The 20,594-nt window shown below is 46.7% G+C and overlaps 1 protein-coding gene across 4 annotated transcripts in view; it reads right to left on the bottom strand.

Moving 5' to 3' along the window:
• Positions 1–1,042: 1,042 nt before the first annotated feature.
• SIAE (sialic acid acetylesterase) overlaps positions 1,043–20,594 on the bottom strand; it is a 52,055-nt gene continuing 32,503 nt past the window's right edge. For all 4 annotated transcript variants that reach the window (XM_078058816.1, XM_036123238.2, XM_078058815.1 and 1 more), the window contains 7 exons: positions 17,732–17,870; positions 13,882–14,059; positions 12,350–12,459; positions 11,643–11,776; positions 5,044–5,198; positions 3,883–4,072; positions 1,043–2,262 (listed from right to left, as the gene is read on the bottom strand). In XM_078058816.1, coding sequence (XP_077914942.1) covers positions 2,011–2,262; positions 3,883–4,072; positions 5,044–5,198; positions 11,643–11,776; positions 12,350–12,459; positions 13,882–14,059; positions 17,732–17,870 — 1,158 coding nt within the window. In that variant the 3' untranslated portion in view covers positions 1,043–2,010. The remainder of the gene's footprint in view (positions 2,263–3,882; positions 4,073–5,043; positions 5,199–11,642; positions 11,777–12,349; positions 12,460–13,881; positions 14,060–17,731; positions 17,871–20,594) is intronic.

The following is a 20,594-nucleotide window of genomic DNA, read 5'->3' as shown; positions in this document are numbered from 1 at the left end:
GGACCCTTCAGGAGAGTTAATCTGTAGGTATCAAAATTTTAAACATATTTTCCTTAAAACTGTTATTCCACATTAAGGATCCTAAGGAGGTAAGTGCGCTATGATGTCTGCATATCACATTCATCACAGTATTCGTTATAACGGAAAAATCGGAACAAACCTCTATGTCCACTAATGGAAAATTGGTTAAATAAAGTAGGGGGCTCCCACAAACTAAAACACTTAAGCTATATTCAATTTACATAGGAAGAGTATTTTACTAGAGTAAGTCAAAAACAGATTTAAAATAATATGACGTGTAGTGTGTAAAATATAGCCCAAGCAAATCAAGTGAATGTTTACCAAAATAGTAAATGTTTTTTGCCAAATGATGAATTTTGGGGTGATTTTTACTTGTTTATTCTTTTTGTTAGTGTCCAAATCTACAATAATTACAAATTTCATTTTTCAAATAGTAAAAAGTTATCTTCATTTGGAAAATAAACTGAATTCCTGCAGAATGTTTTAAATTATTCAGCCATTAAAAATGAAGTTTCACATGACTTTTCATTAATTTACTACCTGAAGCTAATTTTCCCCCTGTGCTTCACTCAGTTACTGGGGGAGGAAGGAGCCTGGGCATAGGGTTCCTGCCCACGTCGAGCTGCCTGCAAATTAGAACAGCCCCTGTGTGCATGTGTGTTGGCAGAGGGGAGGGTAGATTTACTTTTTCTCAGGAGTCTGTTCCTAGGTTCGTGGTTCCCCTTAGGTCAGATGCATATGAGGTCAAAGTATGGGTGTTGGGAGTTAATTCTACACTAGGAAGTCCTCAGAGGAGCCAAAGTTCCTTGTAGACTGCATAGTTGTGTTGGTTTTCTACGAAATAAATCCTGGCACTGACCATTCCGGATGCTCAGAGCTATACTGGGGCCCCTTGGGGTCAGGTGCTTCTTGTTTTAGTTGTTTTTCCCATTAAGGGAGTGGAAGCTACTCATGCTTCAAAGGACAATTTACAAACCTGTTCCAACCCAGTTTTGATGGGCTATAAATGTATACATGCCACTAAAGATTATACTTTTATTTCCAAATTCCAATAGATGACACAATTATCAAGTGCTGCTAGCTGTTAATCAACCAGTAAAAAGCATTATGATTCTTAACAGTCCACCCAGGGCGCACTTTCACAATTGTCCCATCTGGATTATTTTCCTAAACACTTATCATGGAGTTTTATTTTCAGCCTCTTTTTTCTTCCAGCTGGGTTATCCTTTTTATAGGTAAACCTCTTACCTTAAAAAGCCTGAGATTTATATTGAACCTGTTTGCTTCTCAGTGACCTCTGTTGCCATGTTGTCGGGAGCCTGACTCCCCCACCCGTCCCTGGCTGCCCGCACGCCTTCCTGGGCCGCTCCAGAAGCCCCATCTCCTCCTCCCTCAGGCAGCCCCTTCGCGCCTCCCCACAGGCCTGCACGCGGGGCTGGTTGGTTTCGAACACTCACATTATCATTATTTCAACTGAAGGGACAGAACTGTTTGGCTTACGAGAGAACACAAACAGGGCTAGAAAGAGTTCAGTTCCACATTAGGAAAAACTGCTGGGAAGTTCAGAAAGTTTATGCAGAGATTCAGTAACCACCCGCCAGAGTCTGTAAAGAACACACAAATATGAGCCTTGAAATCTCTTCCAGCCGTGAGTTTCCAAACGCCAGACGTGAGGTGACAAAGTGTGACACTTCGCACTCTCCACAAGCCTCTCCCCTGAGGCTTCATTTGTTTGTAGTTGGGAATTAGTCCAGTAAGACACTAGGCTGACGAAGGGACAAAAGGCAAGCATCTCGTTTGCCTCTCAGCACTGGCTCATCTCCTGTTCAGAATCTAGAAACAGCCATGTGCTGGCTGGGAGCCGGCCGGGGCGGCTTTTCTGCCAGCCGCCTGTAAAAGCAATAGTTGTCGTCATCACTTCAACACCGAAATGCCCAAATCTAAAGGACCCACACTGAAGCCCAGGAGAAGGACCGTAAGGCCGCTCCGTCATTCGGCAAGCCTGCGGTGGCCCCCCGGCCTCAGGTCTGCCAGGAAAGCCACGAAGGGAGGAGCCGGGAGGGCGCTGCCGGGGTGGTACAGGGGGCACCGCTTATATTCACAAGGCCACGTGGCCCAGGCGTAGCGCAGGGCGGCCGGGGTGCCACGGCAAGAACGGACGTTCAGGGCCAGGCTCTGGGCCGAGACCGTGTCCAGGGGAGCTGGCAGCCACTTGCACTGATGGTCACTGCAACACGAGATCTAGTAAGAGAATCGTAACATCAGGCCAGGCCAAGAGACTGGGAACTGCTCATCAGACAGACGAGGAGGGAGAGGAGGAGCCTCGCTTAGCCCAGGACCCGCTGCCTACGATAACCAGAACAAACCTGAGTCCGCGCTGGGTTTGGTCAACACGGCCAAAGTGTGACGAGCAATGTTCAGGTGATAAAATCAATCGGTAAATGAACGGCTCAATGACTGAGGGAGACAGGGAGGCATGATCACACAGAGCCTTTAGAGAAGGCTCCCCTGGACGTGCTTGCTGTGATCCTTCCGACCAGATGGCAAAGCACGCAGGACCTGAGCCAGTGGAGCGGTCCGGCTGCTGTGAGCACTCTGGCCTCCCCGAGGAGCCACGGGACGAGGAAGGGGCACAAAGGGACCTTGGATAATAAGCCTTTCTCCAACCAGAAAGCAATCCAAGGAAGGGGACATAAAGTATCCAGCACCCACAGGTGAAATTCTGTCCTGCTCCCAACTATGGTTCCGGGTCCAGATGACGGGCAGACTGCCAGCAATTGACTACAGGGGAGAACCGAACTCAGCATGGAGACTTCTGGGGAGCTAGAATTACCTCAGACCCAATGTCCAAAGAAGCTCAGGGGCGTAAGTGCCGCCCAAGCCCCTGAGGCCAGTGGATGTGGTAGTTGGGGCTCCAGAGGAGGGGCAGCCCTAGATATAAACTCAGGTGTAATTCAGGTGTGTCTTTCATGTTCTTTCATGCCCTCCAGTGCCCTCTTCTCATACCCTACACGCCCCATCCAGCCTGGTGGCCTCATGGTTCCCAGAGACGCTCATCGGCATGTTGCAAGAGGAATGCCTCCCCCCGCACCCCCAACTGTGGAAGACCCCTACATAAGCTCTTTCATTGTTTACCCTAGTTCCACAGTGGAATGATCCTCGCTAGGTACTAGAAGAAAGTAGTTTCATCACATTAATTCACACTGAGTTGCAAATCCCCAAGCTAAGCCCCTCAAAGGAGACACTAAACTCAAAAGAATATCAGAATGTGGGATAGTGTGACATAAAAAGACATCCAAGGATGAGGGAAATACTCGGGAGTAAGGAATCTTTCAATAGGGAACCTATACATTAAGCCACGGGCCCTCGCCACAGCAAAGATGGTTGCTCTGGGAGCGACAATACAAAAGGAGTATTTTAATGTGAATTCCTTTTCCTTGATTGTCCTATCAAAATTGCCACTAAGTGGAAGAATTAATAGCTACTCAGCCACCCTTCTGAGATATACTCCACCCTACTAAAAACCAAGCCCTGGGGGCGCCTGGGTGGCTCAGTCATTAAGCATCTGCCTTTAGCTCAGGTCATGATCCCAGGGTCCTGGGATCGAGCCCCGCATCGGGCTCCCTGCTCCGCGGGAAACCTGCTTCTCCCTCTTCCACTCCCCCTGCTTGTGTTCCCTCTCTCGCTGTGTCTCTCTCTGTCAAATAAATAAAAATCTTTAAAAAATAAAAAAATAAAATAAAATAAAAACCAAGTTCTGCCTCACAGAAATGTTATAGTTAAAGAGATGGGCCCCAGTGTGGAGAACATCCTGACTCCCCACACAGGATGCACACCTACTGTTTCAACTACTCTTCTCACCTCAAATAGATTGTGCTGCCTCTGCACCTGGATTTCCAGCGAGTATGTGAGGTTGAGCAGCCCCTTGTCAGCCAAGAGTTCCATGTTCTCAGGCAGCGGTCCTTGAAAGACCAACTTCTCCCCATAAGCCACAGCGCGGGCCCCCAAGAGCAGCCTGTAGGCCACCGTCTGTTTGTCTCGAGGGTGGATGCTACGGGACAAAGAACAAGCAGAGAACTTTGGGTTTGAGCTCAACAGTCACCACACTTTAAAAAAGGGGGGGGAGGGGAATTAGGAAGATAAGAATAAAGTTGACTGAATCTAATAGCCAGTGATCAGTGGCTCGTCAGTTTAGGAGACATGGTGAATGGTGACCATAAGTGGGGCTCTGGGCCTCCTGTGGGTTAGAAACCTTGAAAAAGCAGATGACTTCGAAGGTAGGAATAAAGGCCCCTGCGGGAGGGAGGAAAGGCACTGGAGGAGAGCTAAACTCAAAATTATTCGAGCCACTGAAAGCGCTGTGTTTCATCTGAATCCATTGTTCATTACTGGGTCCCCTCCAGGTTTTATTCATTCAATCGATCAATCTCCATTTGTTCAAAAATAAGTATCTGTTCAAGTTCCTACTATAAACCAGACACTACGTGTTGGGCCCCATTTCATTGCCAATCCCCCTCGCATCCCACAGCTAGTGCGCGGTGGCCACCAGGGCCATTCAGAGAGCCCATTCCTCCCCCTGAGCTCAGGGAAGGGTCCCATTTCCTGCTCACGCTGAAGCCCCGCAGAGCCCGATGACCTGTTGGGGCCAATGCGATGTGAGCAGAAGTTACTTCCATCACCAGGGGGAGACGTGAAGGTGAGGGAAGCCCGGATCAACTCGGAATCTCCGTCACTCCAGATCTGTGAATGACTCTAATGAGCAAAGCCTCTCTGATGACCTCTGTGGGCCTTCTTTGGACATGTGGGGTGAACAAGAAATAAAATGTTGCTGCATCAAGCACTGAGATGTTGGGGGTTTTAGTTACTGCAGCACATGCCAGTGTAAATGATGGACAGACACTGCCCCGAGGGTCCAGTCCTTAGAGCACCCACTCTCTGCCCCTCACAAGTGAACATCAGAGTGAAGGCTACGGACAAAGAACAGATAGTATTGCTCAAGCAAAGCCCAAGAAGCACCCGTACCTGCCAAAAGGTGACTTCCTATCACAGAGATCCATTGCTACCGCCATGAAAGTGCTGGGCATCCTTGTGTTGGGGACATAGCCAAAGTCTGCGGTTTGATGCCACCGGATCTGGGGAAATGTGTCATCTGAGGTTGCAGACAGATATGAAGATAACTGGAAAGTAGAGAATGTTGCATCAGAATCCTGTCGTAGAGTCTTCTTCATAAGCAGACTCTCCTTCTGCTTCTTTCATTCGTTCAAATGCTCATTCGACAAGCTCAGTGAGCTTCTTCCTGTTGTGGCTGAACACCCCTCCCCCCACACGCCAGTGTGTCTGTGACGCCCCTCTCGTCAAGAGGTGGAGTCTATTTCTCCTCCCACTGAATCTGGGCTAAGCCTGTGATGTTCTCTGACGAGCCGAACGCAGTAGAAGTGATGCCATTGCTCCGAGTGGCCCTGCCTTCGGATTTCATTCTCTTGGAACCTGGAGATGGCCAGGTAAAAACAGTCCAGCTACCCTGCTGGAGAAATTACCTGGAGACGGGGACCTTGGACATGGGAAGATCCTTAGGAGAGAGAGGGGCTAATGTCCCCGTGGGCTCAGCCGAGGGGCCAGTCACATGAACGCTCGAGACTTCAGTTCAAACTGCAGCCACGTGAGCAAGCCGGGCTGACGTCACACGGAGCAGAGCTGAGCCGTCCCAGTTGAGCCCTGCCTGGCCGACCCATGGCATCATGAGCAAATACAGTGGCTGACGTTTTAAAGCCACTAAGTTTTGGGGTTGTTTGTTACAAAGCAACAGGTAACTGATACATCTATCTATAACATGTTTAAGCGCTATAGGGAAGCTGAGAGCAATCTGCCCATGAGCATGTGGTAAATTGCATCAAAGACCCCAATTCTTCACCCCTTCCTACAACCACACTTTCCTGCCATGTGGCTTTGTGGTTTCTCCCAGGAAGAGAAAGAGTGTATTTCCCCACCACTTTCTAAGGTGGTTTGTTTTGGTCGACAGACTGAAACAGAAGTTACGGCACGTCAGTTCCTAGCCTCGGCCTCCAAAGACCTGTGTGGTTCCACTTGCTCTTTCACATTTCTGCTGTCAGGAGAATGACATGCCTGGGCTAGCCCACAGCTCTCTGCAGAAGGATGAGCGCTGTGGGACGGAGCTTCCTCATCTAACCCACTCCAGCCAAGCCCAGGTGAGAGCCCCCACCTGCCTCTGACCCACAGAGATATGAAAGAGTTCAGTGGAGCTCAGCCAAGATCAACCCACCCCCAGCTACCCACACATGTGAGCTATGATAAATGTTATGTTAAGCCACGGAGTTTTGAGGCGATTTGTTACATAGCGAGAGCTAACTGGTACAAGTACTTCACAGCTTTGTTGAGGGGACAGACCTGTACATAAGAAATGTTAATAAACAGTTATATAAAATAGCGTGGATTAAGTGATAACGTCGGAGGCACAGAGAGCAAGTACTCTGCACTAGAACAACGTTTATTATTATAAGACGACAGGGCCTCAGAATATGTTAAAAAAAAAAAGGGATGGGCCCAGAAAATATGAGCAGTCACTACCAACAGGATATGTCAGAATCTTGTAATATGTATGCAAAGGTAAGAAAGAGAAAGGCAATTTTGAAGGCGAGAGAGAGAGTAGTCGAGCTGAACTGGAGGGTTTATGTAGGAAAGACAATGTTGTTAAGACAGTGAGGCAAGTATTCGGATAGAGTTCATACTTTACCCACACGCAACAGGGACTCACTAGAGGGGATGGCTGCAGAACACTGTGATCGTACTAATGCCACCAAACTGAATGCTTTAAAATGGTTAATTTTATGTGAATTTAAGCTCAATTTAGAAATTAGAGAGCCACTGAAATTGACATGATAAAAGGACTATTTCAAAGGATTAATCATGCAAATGATTCTGTGAAGAACCCGACAGCAGAAAGGCTGATTGGTTCAACAGCTACGAGAACATTCTAGACAAATAAGAGAAAAGCCTGACGTAGGAGAGCAGCAGGAATGGGATGGGCAGGAATAAGATAACCTAAAAGCAAAATGACAGAAGCAGGCAAGCACCTGGATAGGGGATGGGACCCAGAGAAAGGACAGTATCCATCACTCAAGAAGCTGTAATATCTGATTGTCTGCTTGGAATCCTGCAGATGTAGGTGAGGTCATTTATCAGCTGACTTCAAGATAACCAAAGGAAGAGTAGGTGGAGAGCCCAACTCAGTCAGGGAAGCCTTTATAAGAGGGTAGAGAAGTCAGAGGCTCTCTCCTGCTGGCCTTCAAGAAGTCAGCTGCCCTGAGTTCTAGAGCTCCAAGGAAACGAATTCCACCAACAGCCACCTGAGCTTGGAAGATAACCCCAAGCCTCAGCTGCGACCCCAGCTCTGTCCAACACCTTCACTGCAGCCCCAAGTGGAAGACTCAGCTAAGCCAGGCATGCCAGACTCGTCGCCCACACAAACCGTGAGATAAGAAATGTGTGTAGCATTGTTTTAAGCTGCTAAATATGCAGTAATTTTTTATGCAGCAACAGAAAACTAATAGACCAGGGAAAGAACTTTCTAGGCAGAAGGAAAGGAAAATGGCTGGCCCTAGGGCAGAGTATGCCCGGTGTGTAAGTAAGACTGTAAGGCAGCCAGCAGAGCTGACGTGGAGCGAGCGAGGCAAAGAGAGTTAGGACGGGAGGTCAGATGGGCACTGGCGGCAGGGGCAGACCACGTGTCACTCCGCTGACCTCGCTCATACGGAGGAACCACTGGAGCCTTCTGATGTGGCTTACACTTCAAAGGATCACCTTAACTGCAATGTTGAGACTACCCCAAAGGGGAGAAAAGGTAGAAGCAGGAAGACCAGTAAGGAGGCAACACTTCAAGGGAAAGAAGATGGCGCCTCAGAGTAGTGCAGGAGCGGTAAAGGTAGTAAGAGGCTGTCTGACTCTGCAACATCCCGAGTAAATACTTCCATCTAGACTTAAAATCGACAGACTCCAACTCCTGCAGAGGAGAGGCTCCCGGGAAAACTCTTTAATATTACTCTGACGCATGTGGTCCCACTCTTCCTTCCTTACTTCTCTCGTATTTATATCACCCTGTTCTCTGATTTAGACTACACATCATTCTTAGCCCCAGTCCAGCCAGTGAGAGGCATCAACCCATTATCTCTCTTTCACAACCATGATCTAACAGTAAGCCAGGCCACAAGCTGGGAAACAGTCTGGACGAGCAACCACACTGTCTTTGGACGCCATTTGAAAATTTCTGTCCCCATGAGAGGAGCTACATCGTGAAGAGGCTGCTCCCCCCAAGCCTTCTCACCCCCAGAGCCAGCAAATACCTGGGATCATCCCGACAAATGTGGCCAAATGAAGCTTTGAGCACAGGACGTTTTCTGCTTCTTGACCTGTTCCAGAAAGACTAGAAAATCCTCAGGAAAAACTGGAGAGGTTGCAGTGGTAGTAAAAAGGACGTGATCTGGAACTAAGGGGACATTTCCAGTTCTCTTATTAAAACCTCTTAGGCAAATCTGCTGGAATATATGAAATGATAAAAGGTGCTGAAGCTTCACAAAGGAACTTCGTGAAAAGACCCACTGAGTGACCCTACTTCTTCCCACACAACACCCGGAAGACTGAGAGCGGAACACTGGTCACCAGCCAGTGTCATGATGAAGTTCACAGCAACGAAGCTACCAGACAGAGTCTAGGGTAAGTACTAGCCTGAAGCACAAGTGGGAGAAATGCTGAATACGGCCACTCCAGCCAAGGAAGCTGTTTCAAAATGGCAGAGTGGGGAGAAGTCCTGCAGCAATTGGCCGGTTTCGTTGCTTGCACTACTCCAGAGCGGCCACACGGAGGCGCCAGCATACCCCATGATCTGAGATCTACTAGGGTGCTGTTCAGCCTCCCACAGTGATTAGTAGAAATACTGTTCCTAATGAAGGCATATGATTGCCACAGAATATAAAAGTGGCCACACTCAGAGGACTTTACAATAGCATACTGCACTTCGCAGTCCGCTCCACCGTTCCTCCAGACCCTTTGTACAAAACGCATACTCCTAGGGACTCCCTAGCCTCTTGCTCTTCCTTCCCTCCCACACTCCAGGTCACCTCCCTACTAATAACCCCTGGATACATGTGTCTAATTCCGCTGGGCTCCGGTCCTACATCTCTAGCTGTGCTCTAGCTATTGCAACCATCATTTCAAACTCAACACCTCTATAAATTCATCTTTCCTTGCAGACCAACTGTCCCTCCAGATTTTCTGACTTCTCACATTGATAATAATTAATACTAACATTACCTGGCATGTGCCAGGTTCTATATGGATCAACTCACGTAATACTTAAAATAATAAAGATAATAATAAAAATAATACTTCAAATAATAATCCCCTATTCAATACCTGGTTCAAAATCACATAGCTAGGGGCAGCCTGGGTGGCTCAGTCAGTTAAGCATCTGCCTTCGGCTCAGGTCATGATCCCGGGGTCCTGGGATAGAGCCCCACATCAGGCTACTTGCTCAGCGGGGAGCCTGCTTCTCCCTTACCCGCTCCCCCTGCTTCTGCTCTGTCAAATAAATAAAATATTTTTTTAAAAATCACATAGCTAGAGAAGAGTCAGAGCTGGATTTGAATCCAGGCAGACTAGCTCCAGATCCATGTGCTGAACCATTATTTTGTCATATTTGATATTTCCCTTTGAAGGTATATGTTTGCATTCCCAGTTTTCCACAAGCAACCAACAGATTTTTGTCGATGATGACCAGCTAAAGCCATGAGACTAAGGGACTTAGTCTCACTAAACGGAAAGGCGTAAGTGCAAGGACCAGGTCTCTCTGATTCACGCTCTATTTCTAGCACCTCACACAATTCATGGCATATAATAAGCATACAACACATGGTTGGAATTGGCTGAAGTCACACTCAAATCACCATCTACACAGCAAAGACAAAAAAAGAACCTCAAAAGTCCAAATGGGGTTTCCACCAACAGAAACACAGAACTGATGACAGGGCTTGCTATTTTAATAATAATGAGTAGAATCATCTTGTTTCCAAGTCAAAACAAATGTGAGAAAGGAGAAAGAACATGGTTGTAAAGTAATTATAAGTGGAAAAAAGGTCTATAAAAATCTTTATCCAAAAAAAGGTATGGTGAACTAGGACAGGGTGGGGGAGATGTGAGGATGGTGAGCGGGAGGTATCTGTGGACCGTGCGGAGCCAGACGGCTGGACGCACGTGTGTCCAATTCAAGTATTAAAGCCGATTCCGTTATTATGCTGGGAGTCGGGCCCTGGTTTTCTAACACCTTACTTGTTTTATTTCCTATATTCCAAGCAAGTCAGAACGACCACCCTGCTAAGACGTCTAGGTCTTGGAGGGGCCATAGGAACAGGTAAGGCAACACCATTATGAACTTGGTTAAATGCATTTATTCCTTTTCAGCAAGGAGGAGAGCAGAATCTTCCTGACTAGTTGCCGCTAATTAAAAGTATGATTTCTCTTGATATTTTTTTTCATTCATGTGTTAGGCCATATTTAACGACTGCTGAGCAGTTAGGTACTGGGATGTAAATGTGATCCAGAAAAACGTGGTCATGTGCGCAACCGACATGCAAGTAACATGGGGAAGGAGAGGGTGCTAAGTAATCATCTGTCTGGGGAAAGGAGGTACCTACTCCAGATGTTGAATACTCACAGAAGGCTTCCTAACCTGATACCCAGGCTGAGGTCTAAAGGATGAAGTTGGCTAGGAAAGTGTGGGACAGTAAGGTTGCTCCAGACAAAGAACGCGTGCAGTGGGCAGGCAGTGAGAGAGCAAAGCTTCGCTGTAGAGGGGCAGAAGGGGCAGCACCGAGTTAGGGAGGGTGTGGGGAAGTGGACATTCTCACACACAGCTGCTGAGTATACAATTAATCCAAATTAATACATTTCTACAGAGAAACTTGAGGACATGTTCAGCGCCTTAAAAAGCGTTCCATTTGACCTAGCAATTTCATTTCTGGGAATTTATCTTACGGAAAGAATTAAGCACATATGCAATGACTTAGCCACAAGGAAAATAAACGCTGCTGCTTATAAAAGCAAGATGTTTAAAGCAACCTAAGGGCCCATTTACTGAGAGCTAGTTAAATAAATTAGAATACAACTGGATTTCAAAGTGCCCTGCAATCGTTATGAGTTGTGCTCAAGATTAATATTTATCGGCATGAAAAACTGTTCACAATATGACATTAAGAGCAGAAGCAAGCTATGGTACAGTATTATGGTATGGATCTCACTGCAGAAACACATAAGCAGAAGAGGTCAGCTTATGTCAGGATTGGGGAATTAGAAATGTTTCAGTTTCTTTTGCTTATCTTTTAAATATCTTTAATGAACATGTATTCTTTTTTTAATAAGAAGTATTTGTCACTTATTAACCTTTTTTTGCAGATGTACTTGTCCCATCAGTGAACTGAGATGAATTAAGTCTGACACTCAGTTCTCGACCAGCAGACTATGAGGGCACAAAAAGGAATATGGATTCCAGGAAAGAGACCTCCACAGCACACCCCCACACCCATGCCCCAAACCTTCTTCCTCCCAGCACATACCTGGACAAATCCAAATGGGAAGAAACGCTCTGTCTGCCCCTGGGAGCCACGGTGGAAGGTCTGGCGCCAGTCTTCAATGAGCGCAGGGAACGTGCAATTATACAGGTCCCTGTTAAAATTCACGTTGGACTCCCCTAAAAACAGTACAGATTGTGAGAGGGGCTTGGGGTGGATGCAAACACGGCCGCACGTTGCTCCCCAACCGCCATCCATGCCCTTAGGGAGTGGGCCTTCCTGCAGTCTCTCTGGACTGGCCTTGTGACTTGCTCTGGCCAAAGGGGCCTCAGCAAATGGGATGCAAGCAGAAGCTTGAAAAGTGCTTCAGCTTTGGGCTTCACTCAGACACTGCTGAGTGAATGCTATGAGACTGAGACTGAGACTGCTATGTCAATGATAAAGAAGTCTGAACTAATTTGCTCAAGGCTGAGAGACCACTTGAGACCATGGTGCCCCAGCAGTCAACAAACAGGAGGAAGAGGCCATCCTACGTCATCCAGCCACCAGACACCTGCCAAGTGGCCAAAGACACATCAGAGATCCCAAGAGAAATTAACCAAAGCAGTCTATACAGGAAAACTACCCTAATAACCCACTGAATGGTGAGCCAAATAAAATTATTATTGTTTTAAGTCACTCAGTTACGGGGTGGTTTGTTATGCCGCAAAAGCTAACTGATACAATGGAGAAATAGCAAAATGAGCACTCACCCTGGTACCAGATCACCCCTTTCAGAGTCATGTTATGCAGTGGGTGGATCATGGCATTCCAGAGAACAGAGTACTTACTGGGACCAGTCACAGAATCAGACGGAATCAACCTGCAATTGATAAGATTCACAAGTGTCATGAGAGAGCTAGTGACCAATCACAGGATGATCCCGAAACTGGGTGTCCATCCAGCTTTCACTTGGGGTAAACTTCTGATGAAACCAACACAGAATCAGACTGAACCACTCTGTTCCACATGAAAACATGTGAACAGCCTCCAACTTTCATATCTGTCCAGGTTCTTCCTGGGATAAGGGTATCGGTCAACTTTCTATGAGTCCAGAGAGGGCCATCCCAGTTTCCAGATAAGGTCACTAAAACCAGAGGGGAGGAGTGTTTTATTATGAGTATCTCATGCAGACAATTTATTTAACTAGTACTCAGTGGATGGACACTTGGATTTTTTTTAAGCTTTCTGCTCATCTTCCTTATAGCTAAAATCACTGCATATATGCTTAATTATGTCCTTAAGATAAATTCCCAGAAATGAAACTGCTGGGTCAAAGGGCATATTTTTTCAAGGCTTTGAACACATTCCTAAAGTTCTCTGTAAAATGCATATATGAGTTTATACTCATGACCGCTATATATGAGAATGCCCACTTCCCCACACATTCGGTGGCGTCCCTTCCTGTCCCCAGAGATCTGGGAAGCCTGACTTTACATCCCTCCCACTCTACCTAGGCCATTCTCTTAGTTCCAAAGTTGAACATCTCCCCTTCCCTACAGGCATGTCTTTACCTGAGCTATACCAAGAGCTCAAGTCCATCCTCTCCCCAGGGGCCTTCCCAGATTGAATGAAACAACGTCTGTGAAAGCAGTTCACATACTGTTAATCTCTGTGTTAATATTAGTGTCAGGATTTTATTAACTACTCCTTTCTCCCCCACTCCACATATTCTTCCAGACCTAGCTTTTCCTGATTGTGCTTTCATAATCAGAATTTCATAATCAAATAAGTTTCTTTGATTACATGTATATTTGTTCTTCCTGTTAGACTGTTTATTCTTATGGGCAATACAGCACAGTGGCTGAGAGCACAGACATTGAAGCCAGACTTTGCCCCTTACCAGTTGTACCCATGAGTGAGTTACTAAACCACTCTGAGACTTAGCAGCTTTATCCACATATTATTTGTGTTAATAGTATCTACACTTCTAGAGGTTATTGCGAGTACTAAGTGAATTAATACATACAAAGTGATTACAACAGTATCCAACATAGAGAAAGCTCTCAGTAAGTATTAGCTATTACTAAGGAAAAGGATCATAATTTCTTCTTGGCATATTCTCAGATGAGCATGGTACTGACGACAGTGAAAATAACACGTTCCATGTTCGTGCAATAAGTTACATACATTCAATACCTATTTGGACATTCAACAAGTATTTGACTCCCCAGAGAAAACCATGATCCTTCTCTCTTACAAAATTTCCTGGATCCTTCTCCCAGACTCCAGGATACTTTCTCACCCTCGCGTCATAACACCACAGGCTCTCAGCGACCTTCCAGATGACCAGGCTTCAATGGGTGTCCCAGCCCACGAGGAGGAGACCAGCCCGATGGGGTACTGCAGAGTGTCATACAGGGAACGTCCAAAGAGCCAGCACACTGCTGACATGTACTTGAAAATCCCATGGCCTAAGTTCTCTGTTGAGGAAAAGTTAAACAGAAGAAGTCAGGAATGCGGTAGATCTACTACTGCATGTGAGTCACCGGCTCAGCGCTACAGAAGACCCCAGTACAGCTCTGGCCCTCAGAAAGTTGACAGTGTCATACTGGGAATTCCAATCAGTTTCGAATGAGATAAAACGACTAGCACCTTCTAGGTGCCAGGCCCTTCTAGATGGTTGGGATACAGTGAACAAAGAAATATGGAGAGACATGGAGGCTCTCCTCATAGCTCTTATATTCTACAGAATAAGCCAAACATTCAGCTGAATAAAATATATGGCAAAATATGGTTAAGTGCCTGAAGAGGTACAAACAAGTGGTAAGGGGTTTCAACAGCAAGAGAAAGAAGAGCAAATGAAAGGCACATCACAAAAAGCCTAATAAGACCTACCCCTCTCCCCTGTGCTTCCATAATACTCTATGCATAGTGTTTCCCTTACCCTTGGAGTATTAGCTACTCCAAGGCAGGAACCTTATCTTCTTCCCTTCTGGATCCCCAATGTCTAGTACCTAACAGAGAGTCAGTAAAGGTTCGTTGGCTGGTGTCTGGTGGCTGTGGGTAGCTGGTATAAAGGCAGATCCACTGATGGGCAGGGAGAAGGAAAAGGTAAATAAGGGGGATGGGGAGAGAGGTGGGGGATGCAGAGCTGGTATTCTGGGCAGAAGAAACAATATGTAAAAAGGCACACAGAGTAGGAAAACTGTTGAAAGGATCTGATTAGAGCCTAGACCATAAAAGGAGAAGAGTGGAAGATAAGACAGGAGGGGAATCACATCTTGGAGGAAAGAAAGCAGAAAGCCACAAAGCCACTTGAAAATGCTTGGGAACGAGAATGTGTGGAAGGCAGAAGAGCCCTCCAAAGATGTCCACACCCCAATGCCTGCAGTCTGTGATCTGTTACCTTACGTGGCTATGGGGCTTTGTAGATGTGACTGGGGTTGAGGACCTTGAGAAAGGGAGACTGCCCTGAATTATCCGGGTGGCTCCCATCTAATCATGAGTCCTTAATATCAGAGAACCTTCCCAGCTGCAGTCAGAGATGTGACAACAGTAGGAGAGGCGGCAGAAATTTGGAATATAAGAGCGGCCTGACCTACTGTGCTCTTCGCCAGTACCTGCACTGCCTCGCCTTTCTCTGTCGGGACCACCATGGCCGCTCTCCACTGGAAACCACAACCCCATCCCAGCCCCAACAGTCCTACTGCACCCCCTTCCCTGAGGTATTTCATTTATGTGTTTTTGTCTCATTAGTTTGCTCACCATCTACCCTATCCCTTCATACCCAAAAATGTATTAGGTCTCCAAGTTTAGAGTAAAAGTCTGCTGATAGCAAGGTAAAATATATTATCCAAATCTAACCGATTCCTGAGTTTTGGATAACACACAGGGAAAGTTCATAGACCAAAAGATTTATCCAAAAATTTACCCAAATCGATTCAGCTCCTGAGTTCTCACAGGGAGAATTCAGATAGCGTGATACTGAGTATTATCAGAGACTTTGTATATAATGTACTGATTTTATTATTCATTTGCTAAAATCCCCCACACTAGAAAGCAAGCTCCATGAGATCAGGTGTTCTTGCCTGTCTTACCCACTGCCGTCCCCGAAGCACTTAGAACAGTGCTTAGCACACAGGAGGCTCTCAGATATTTGTTGAATGAATTAACACTTGAAAATGTGGGAGCACACAGGAAATGACAGATGTTGACGAGGATGCGGAGAAAGGGGAACCCTCCTACACTGTTAGTGGGAATGCAAACTGATGCAGCCACTCTGGAAAACCGTATGGAGGTTCCTCAAAAAGTTGAAAATAGAGCTACCCTACGACCCAGCAATTGTACTACTAGGGATTTACCCCAAAGATACAAATGTAGTGATCCGAAGGGGCACCTGCACCCTAATGTTTATAGTAGTAATGTCCACAATAGCCAAACTGTGGAAAGAGCCCAGATGTCCAATGACTGATGAATGGACAAAGAAGTATGATACACACACACACACACACACACACACACAACGGACTATTACTCAGCCATCAAAAAAAATGAAATCTTGCCATCTGCAACAATGCGGATAGAACTAGAGGGTATTTCTAAGTGAAGTAAGTCAATCAGAGAAAGACAATTATCGTATGATCTCACTCATATGTGGAATTTAAGAAACAAAACAGAGGAGCATAGGGGAAGGGAGTGAAAAATAAAACAAGAGGAAACCAGAGAGGGAGACAAACCATAAGAGACTCTTAATCACAGGAAACAAACTGAGGGTTGCTGGAGGGGAGGGGAGTGGGGGGATGGGATAACTGGGTGATGGGCATTAAGGAGGGAATGTGATGTAATGAGCACTAGGTGTTGTACGCAACTGATGAATCTCTGAATTCTACCTCTGAAACTAATAATACGCTATATGTTAATTAATTGAATTTAAAAAAAAGAAAATGTGGGAGCAGAGGTTAGCAAAGTAAAGCAGGTACAGACGATAAAAGAAAAGGGACGAGAAAAAGCACAAGGGACCACATTTGGAGGAAGAGAGAGAAGAAAGCAAAGAGAAAGAGGGAGAAGTCAGAGGAGGAAAACTAAGGAGAGGAGAGACCATGCAAGTGAAGAGGAATGTGCAGTTTCTTTTTTTTTTTTAAGATTTATTTATTTATTTTAGAGAGAGAAAGAAAGAGAGAACAAGAGAGTAGGAGGAGGGGCAAAGGGAGAGGGAGAGTCCCAAGCAGACTCCCACTGAGCACAGAGCTCAACAAGGGGCTCAATTCCAGGACCCTGAGATCATGACCTGAGCCGAAATCAGGAGTCGGATGTTCAAACCCAGGCGCCCCTGGAACATGCAGTTTCTAAAAGCTGCGGTCAGCAGTGTCAAGTGCTAGAGTGTCTGGAGTGCATAACTGGAAGAACAGCAGTAGCCTTGAGGTGAGCAGGTTGTTGAGGCGGAAGCGGAAGCCAAATTACAAAGAATGAACACATGGAAAGGCAGTGAAAAGAATGAGAACAAAAGATGTTCTAGAAAAGCTTAGGAGAGAGGTGAGGCATCATGAGAAGGGTGTTTATTATGTTCAGTTTTCCTTTGTTTTGTCAGAATAAAAGGAAGGCTAAATGTGAGAGCAGGGCCTGTGTCTGCACTGCCCACTGCTGTGTCTTTGGGGCCCAGCACAAAGCCTAACAGAACAGGCAGGAAATACGGAGTCTGTGCTGAATGGACAGGGGCGTGAAAGACCAGAGCTCAAGGGGTAAAAGAAGGCCGTGGAGGGGGTGAGCACCCGCATCAGAGGCAGCCCTGAAAGGACACCGGTCCGTTGTGTTCAGACACAGGAAACAAAGGAAGGGAGAGAAAAGCAGAAGAGCAATGAGGCTGTGGGGAGAGATGCCGGCAGAGCTCATGCTGAAGGGCCTTAGTGTGTTTAGCGAAGCTCAAGGAAGCATCATCTGCTCAGAGCAAGGGGGGGGCGGAGTGTGACTGGTGGAATCTTGGGAGGAAACATGAAATGGCTACCATCAGAAATCAGGTGGAAAGTCAACAAGAAATGAGTAAAGGGATGGTTGAATCATAATAAATAGATCAGAAGCGAACCCAGGATTACAGATTCCACCTAGGGCTCTGACCCATTATGTAGGTGATGGCACGCGTTCCGGCAATCCCTTACCTGAGGTGGGCTTAGCCCACTGCAAGTCAACCTGAGCAAGGTCCTCCAGCTCCCACTCTGCCTGAACGAGTGACACGGAGAAGATGCGGACAGACTGATAGGCCGCAGTGTTAGCCAGCTCTTCTGTGGCATTGAATATCTAGAAAAGAAACAGGAATGTCATTTCTTACACCCACCTAGTGGGTGGTCAACTATCCTACTACCTCTTAGTAAACACTGCCAACCTTCCAAGCTCCTTCTGAGCCTTCATATACCAAGACCGATCAAATAAATAACCAAAACCAGTGATGGGCTGGTCTGAGTCACCTTGATCCATCTTGATGAACTGAAACCATGAGGAATCATGTCGCCAAAGAAAGGAGAACACAGTGAAATTTGAGATCTCAAAGAGCAAGTCTGAATTAGATGAGGGTTAGGCTGAAGAAGGTCAACTATCAGTTAGACCACTGTAATATCTTAAAACTAAAATACTTTTATTCAGAAAAGGTATCTCATAACATAAAACCATAGCATTCTTTTCAAAATGGAGCCCAAAAGGCCAGGAGGAGGTAGATTTGTGTAATCCACAGCACATAAGAGAGGTGTCTTCAAAAGGAACACACCTGAGAAACCAGTCGACTGTAGAAGTACTGAAACATACTGAAATGTCTCACGTGCTTATATTCTCATCTCATCCTGGCAAATCACCCAAAAAAAGCATGGGAGGCATGGCAGTTTGAAAGGTGGTGTTTGGCGTGAGTGCTGAGAGCAGTCCCAAGGAACCAGACAAAGAAAAGTGTCCCATCCAAAGACATCATTTTTTCCCCAAATCCCTTTACGAAACCTCACCAGTTGCCAAAAGTATGACAGGAATGGCTTGGAGCTTTTCTGGATGAGAACGAGTTCTACTGAGTAGCTTCCCTGTTAGTCATTCCTCTGTGAGCTTGCACAAAAGTGCTATTTCCTTCCATCCTGATTTTCCAGTTAGGTTTTTTTTGTTGTTGTTTTACAAAGAACGTATTGTAAATATACTGTTTTGGTTTGTCATGTGTGTGTTTGTTTTTTCTTGTCTTCTCTCTCTCCCTCCTGGACTAGTCTGGTTTTCCCCAAACAAAGGGCCAGCAGGAGCATCGGGAAGCCCAGTGATCGCTGGCCTCAGGGAACAAGAGCCCCAGCTGACAGGACCGCCCCAGCGAGAGGCACAGGCGGCTGGAGACTTTCCACTGGCCGCAGGCCACAGAGCGTGCAGCTGGCCCCCTCTCCCTCCCACCCAGCACGGGGAACACAGCTGGTCCTCCAGCCCCCAGTGCGAGAGAAACCGCCGCCGAGCAGCCGACTGCCCCCACAGGGCATTTCGTGAAACACGCTGCCCCTCCAATCGCCTTCTGACCGGCCACGGAGCCTGCTGTGGCCAAGAAGACCGCCAGCCGCAAACGAAATGTGTCTCGGCCTCTCCCGGGGCAGCCACGGCCGAAGTGCCCCCTGCCTAACAGCCGCTCTAGCCGGTCAGGGCCACCGGTCTCCCCGCTAGCGGGACAGACGCGACAGCGGGTCTCGGGAAAATTCCATAGGAAATCCAGACCTGTTTGTTCAGAGTCTTGCCTGGCAAGCGTGCTGTAAAATAAACAGTAAAGAGTACAAACAGGCTCGAGCGCTCACAGTCTAATCTGGCAGGAAAACTATTTTTCAGCAGCAAGTACCTGTAAAAAGTCACCTCCCTTGAAATCCGCTCGGCTCTCAGCGCCGCGGATCGTATGCTGCTGCCATGGAAACGGGGGTGAAATGCCTCCCGTCTCTCCACCCACACCGGCTTCCGCACTGACTGCGAACTCAAGTGCCTCCTCGCAGGGAGCTGCCGGCGTGGGGAGGCGGTAGGGGCGAACGAGCTACTTGCAGTGTAGACGGCTGCTAGCCCTGCAGAGCGGCGCACGGCCGCCAGGGTCGGGGGTGCCGGCATCCTCCTACACCACACCAAGCCCACGGAACTGGATCCCCAACCCTGGCTGGGAAAAACTTCCATTCTCAAACTCACATTTGTGTTCTATTTCAAGCCAAAACTCGAAAGCCACAGCAAGTGTTAAAAATGGGGCTGGGGGGAGTGGGGCGGGGGGAATGCTTGCTCTACCTGATGACAATTACTTCTGAAATTGGTACCCTTTCCCAATATCACCAAGCCTTCTTGATGGAAGCATTTCCTCAGGGATATTGGCAGCAAATTTAGGAATAAAGAGATTTCAGGAAGATTTTCATTTAAATGACACTTGGTTTCCCTGCTGATGAAAGGGGAAGGCTTCCTCCATCTGCTGAGATCAAATTTCATCTCATCAAACACCTCAGTGTAATTATTTTTCTACCAAGTATTTAAATGAGGATGTAAATGAATACCAAGGTATTTGAAGTCATTAAGGCTGCCGAGGCTGAGAGGGAGAACCACTGGCTCTCAAGGGACCCGCAGTTCACCATCAAAGCAGCTGCTCCCCGGTGTTCATTTTGTAACCTTTATGCCACATTCTTGAATTAATGAAGAAACGTCAAGAATCTATTTCCTCAGAGAATCTTGGCATGGGGTCTGCATGAGGGAGCAAGGCACGTGTGAGTGAGAGAGAGAGAGAGAGAGAGAGAGAGTGTGTGTGTGTGTGTGTGTGTGCAGGGGACACGGGGGAACTTTACTTAAAAGAATTTGGACTCTATAAGTTATAGTCCCTTCTACCACAGTATAATAGAACAGTTTGAAAGTCGAGGGAATAACTATAAATAAGCCGGCCATCATAACTCCCATGAATCTTTTATTGTTATATGGTACCAGCCCTTTTCTTCTGGATTTTGACTTCTCTACGTGTAAAGTAGGAATGTGGGGATTGCCAAGATATTGAAAACTGGGTTT

Source organism: Halichoerus grypus, chromosome 11 (assembly GCF_964656455.1).
Source record: "Halichoerus grypus chromosome 11, mHalGry1.hap1.1, whole genome shotgun sequence".
NCBI lineage: Eukaryota > Metazoa > Chordata > Mammalia > Carnivora > Phocidae > Halichoerus > Halichoerus grypus.
The sequence above is the reverse complement of the archived record's forward strand: the minus strand, read 5'-3'. Positions and strand labels throughout refer to the sequence as shown.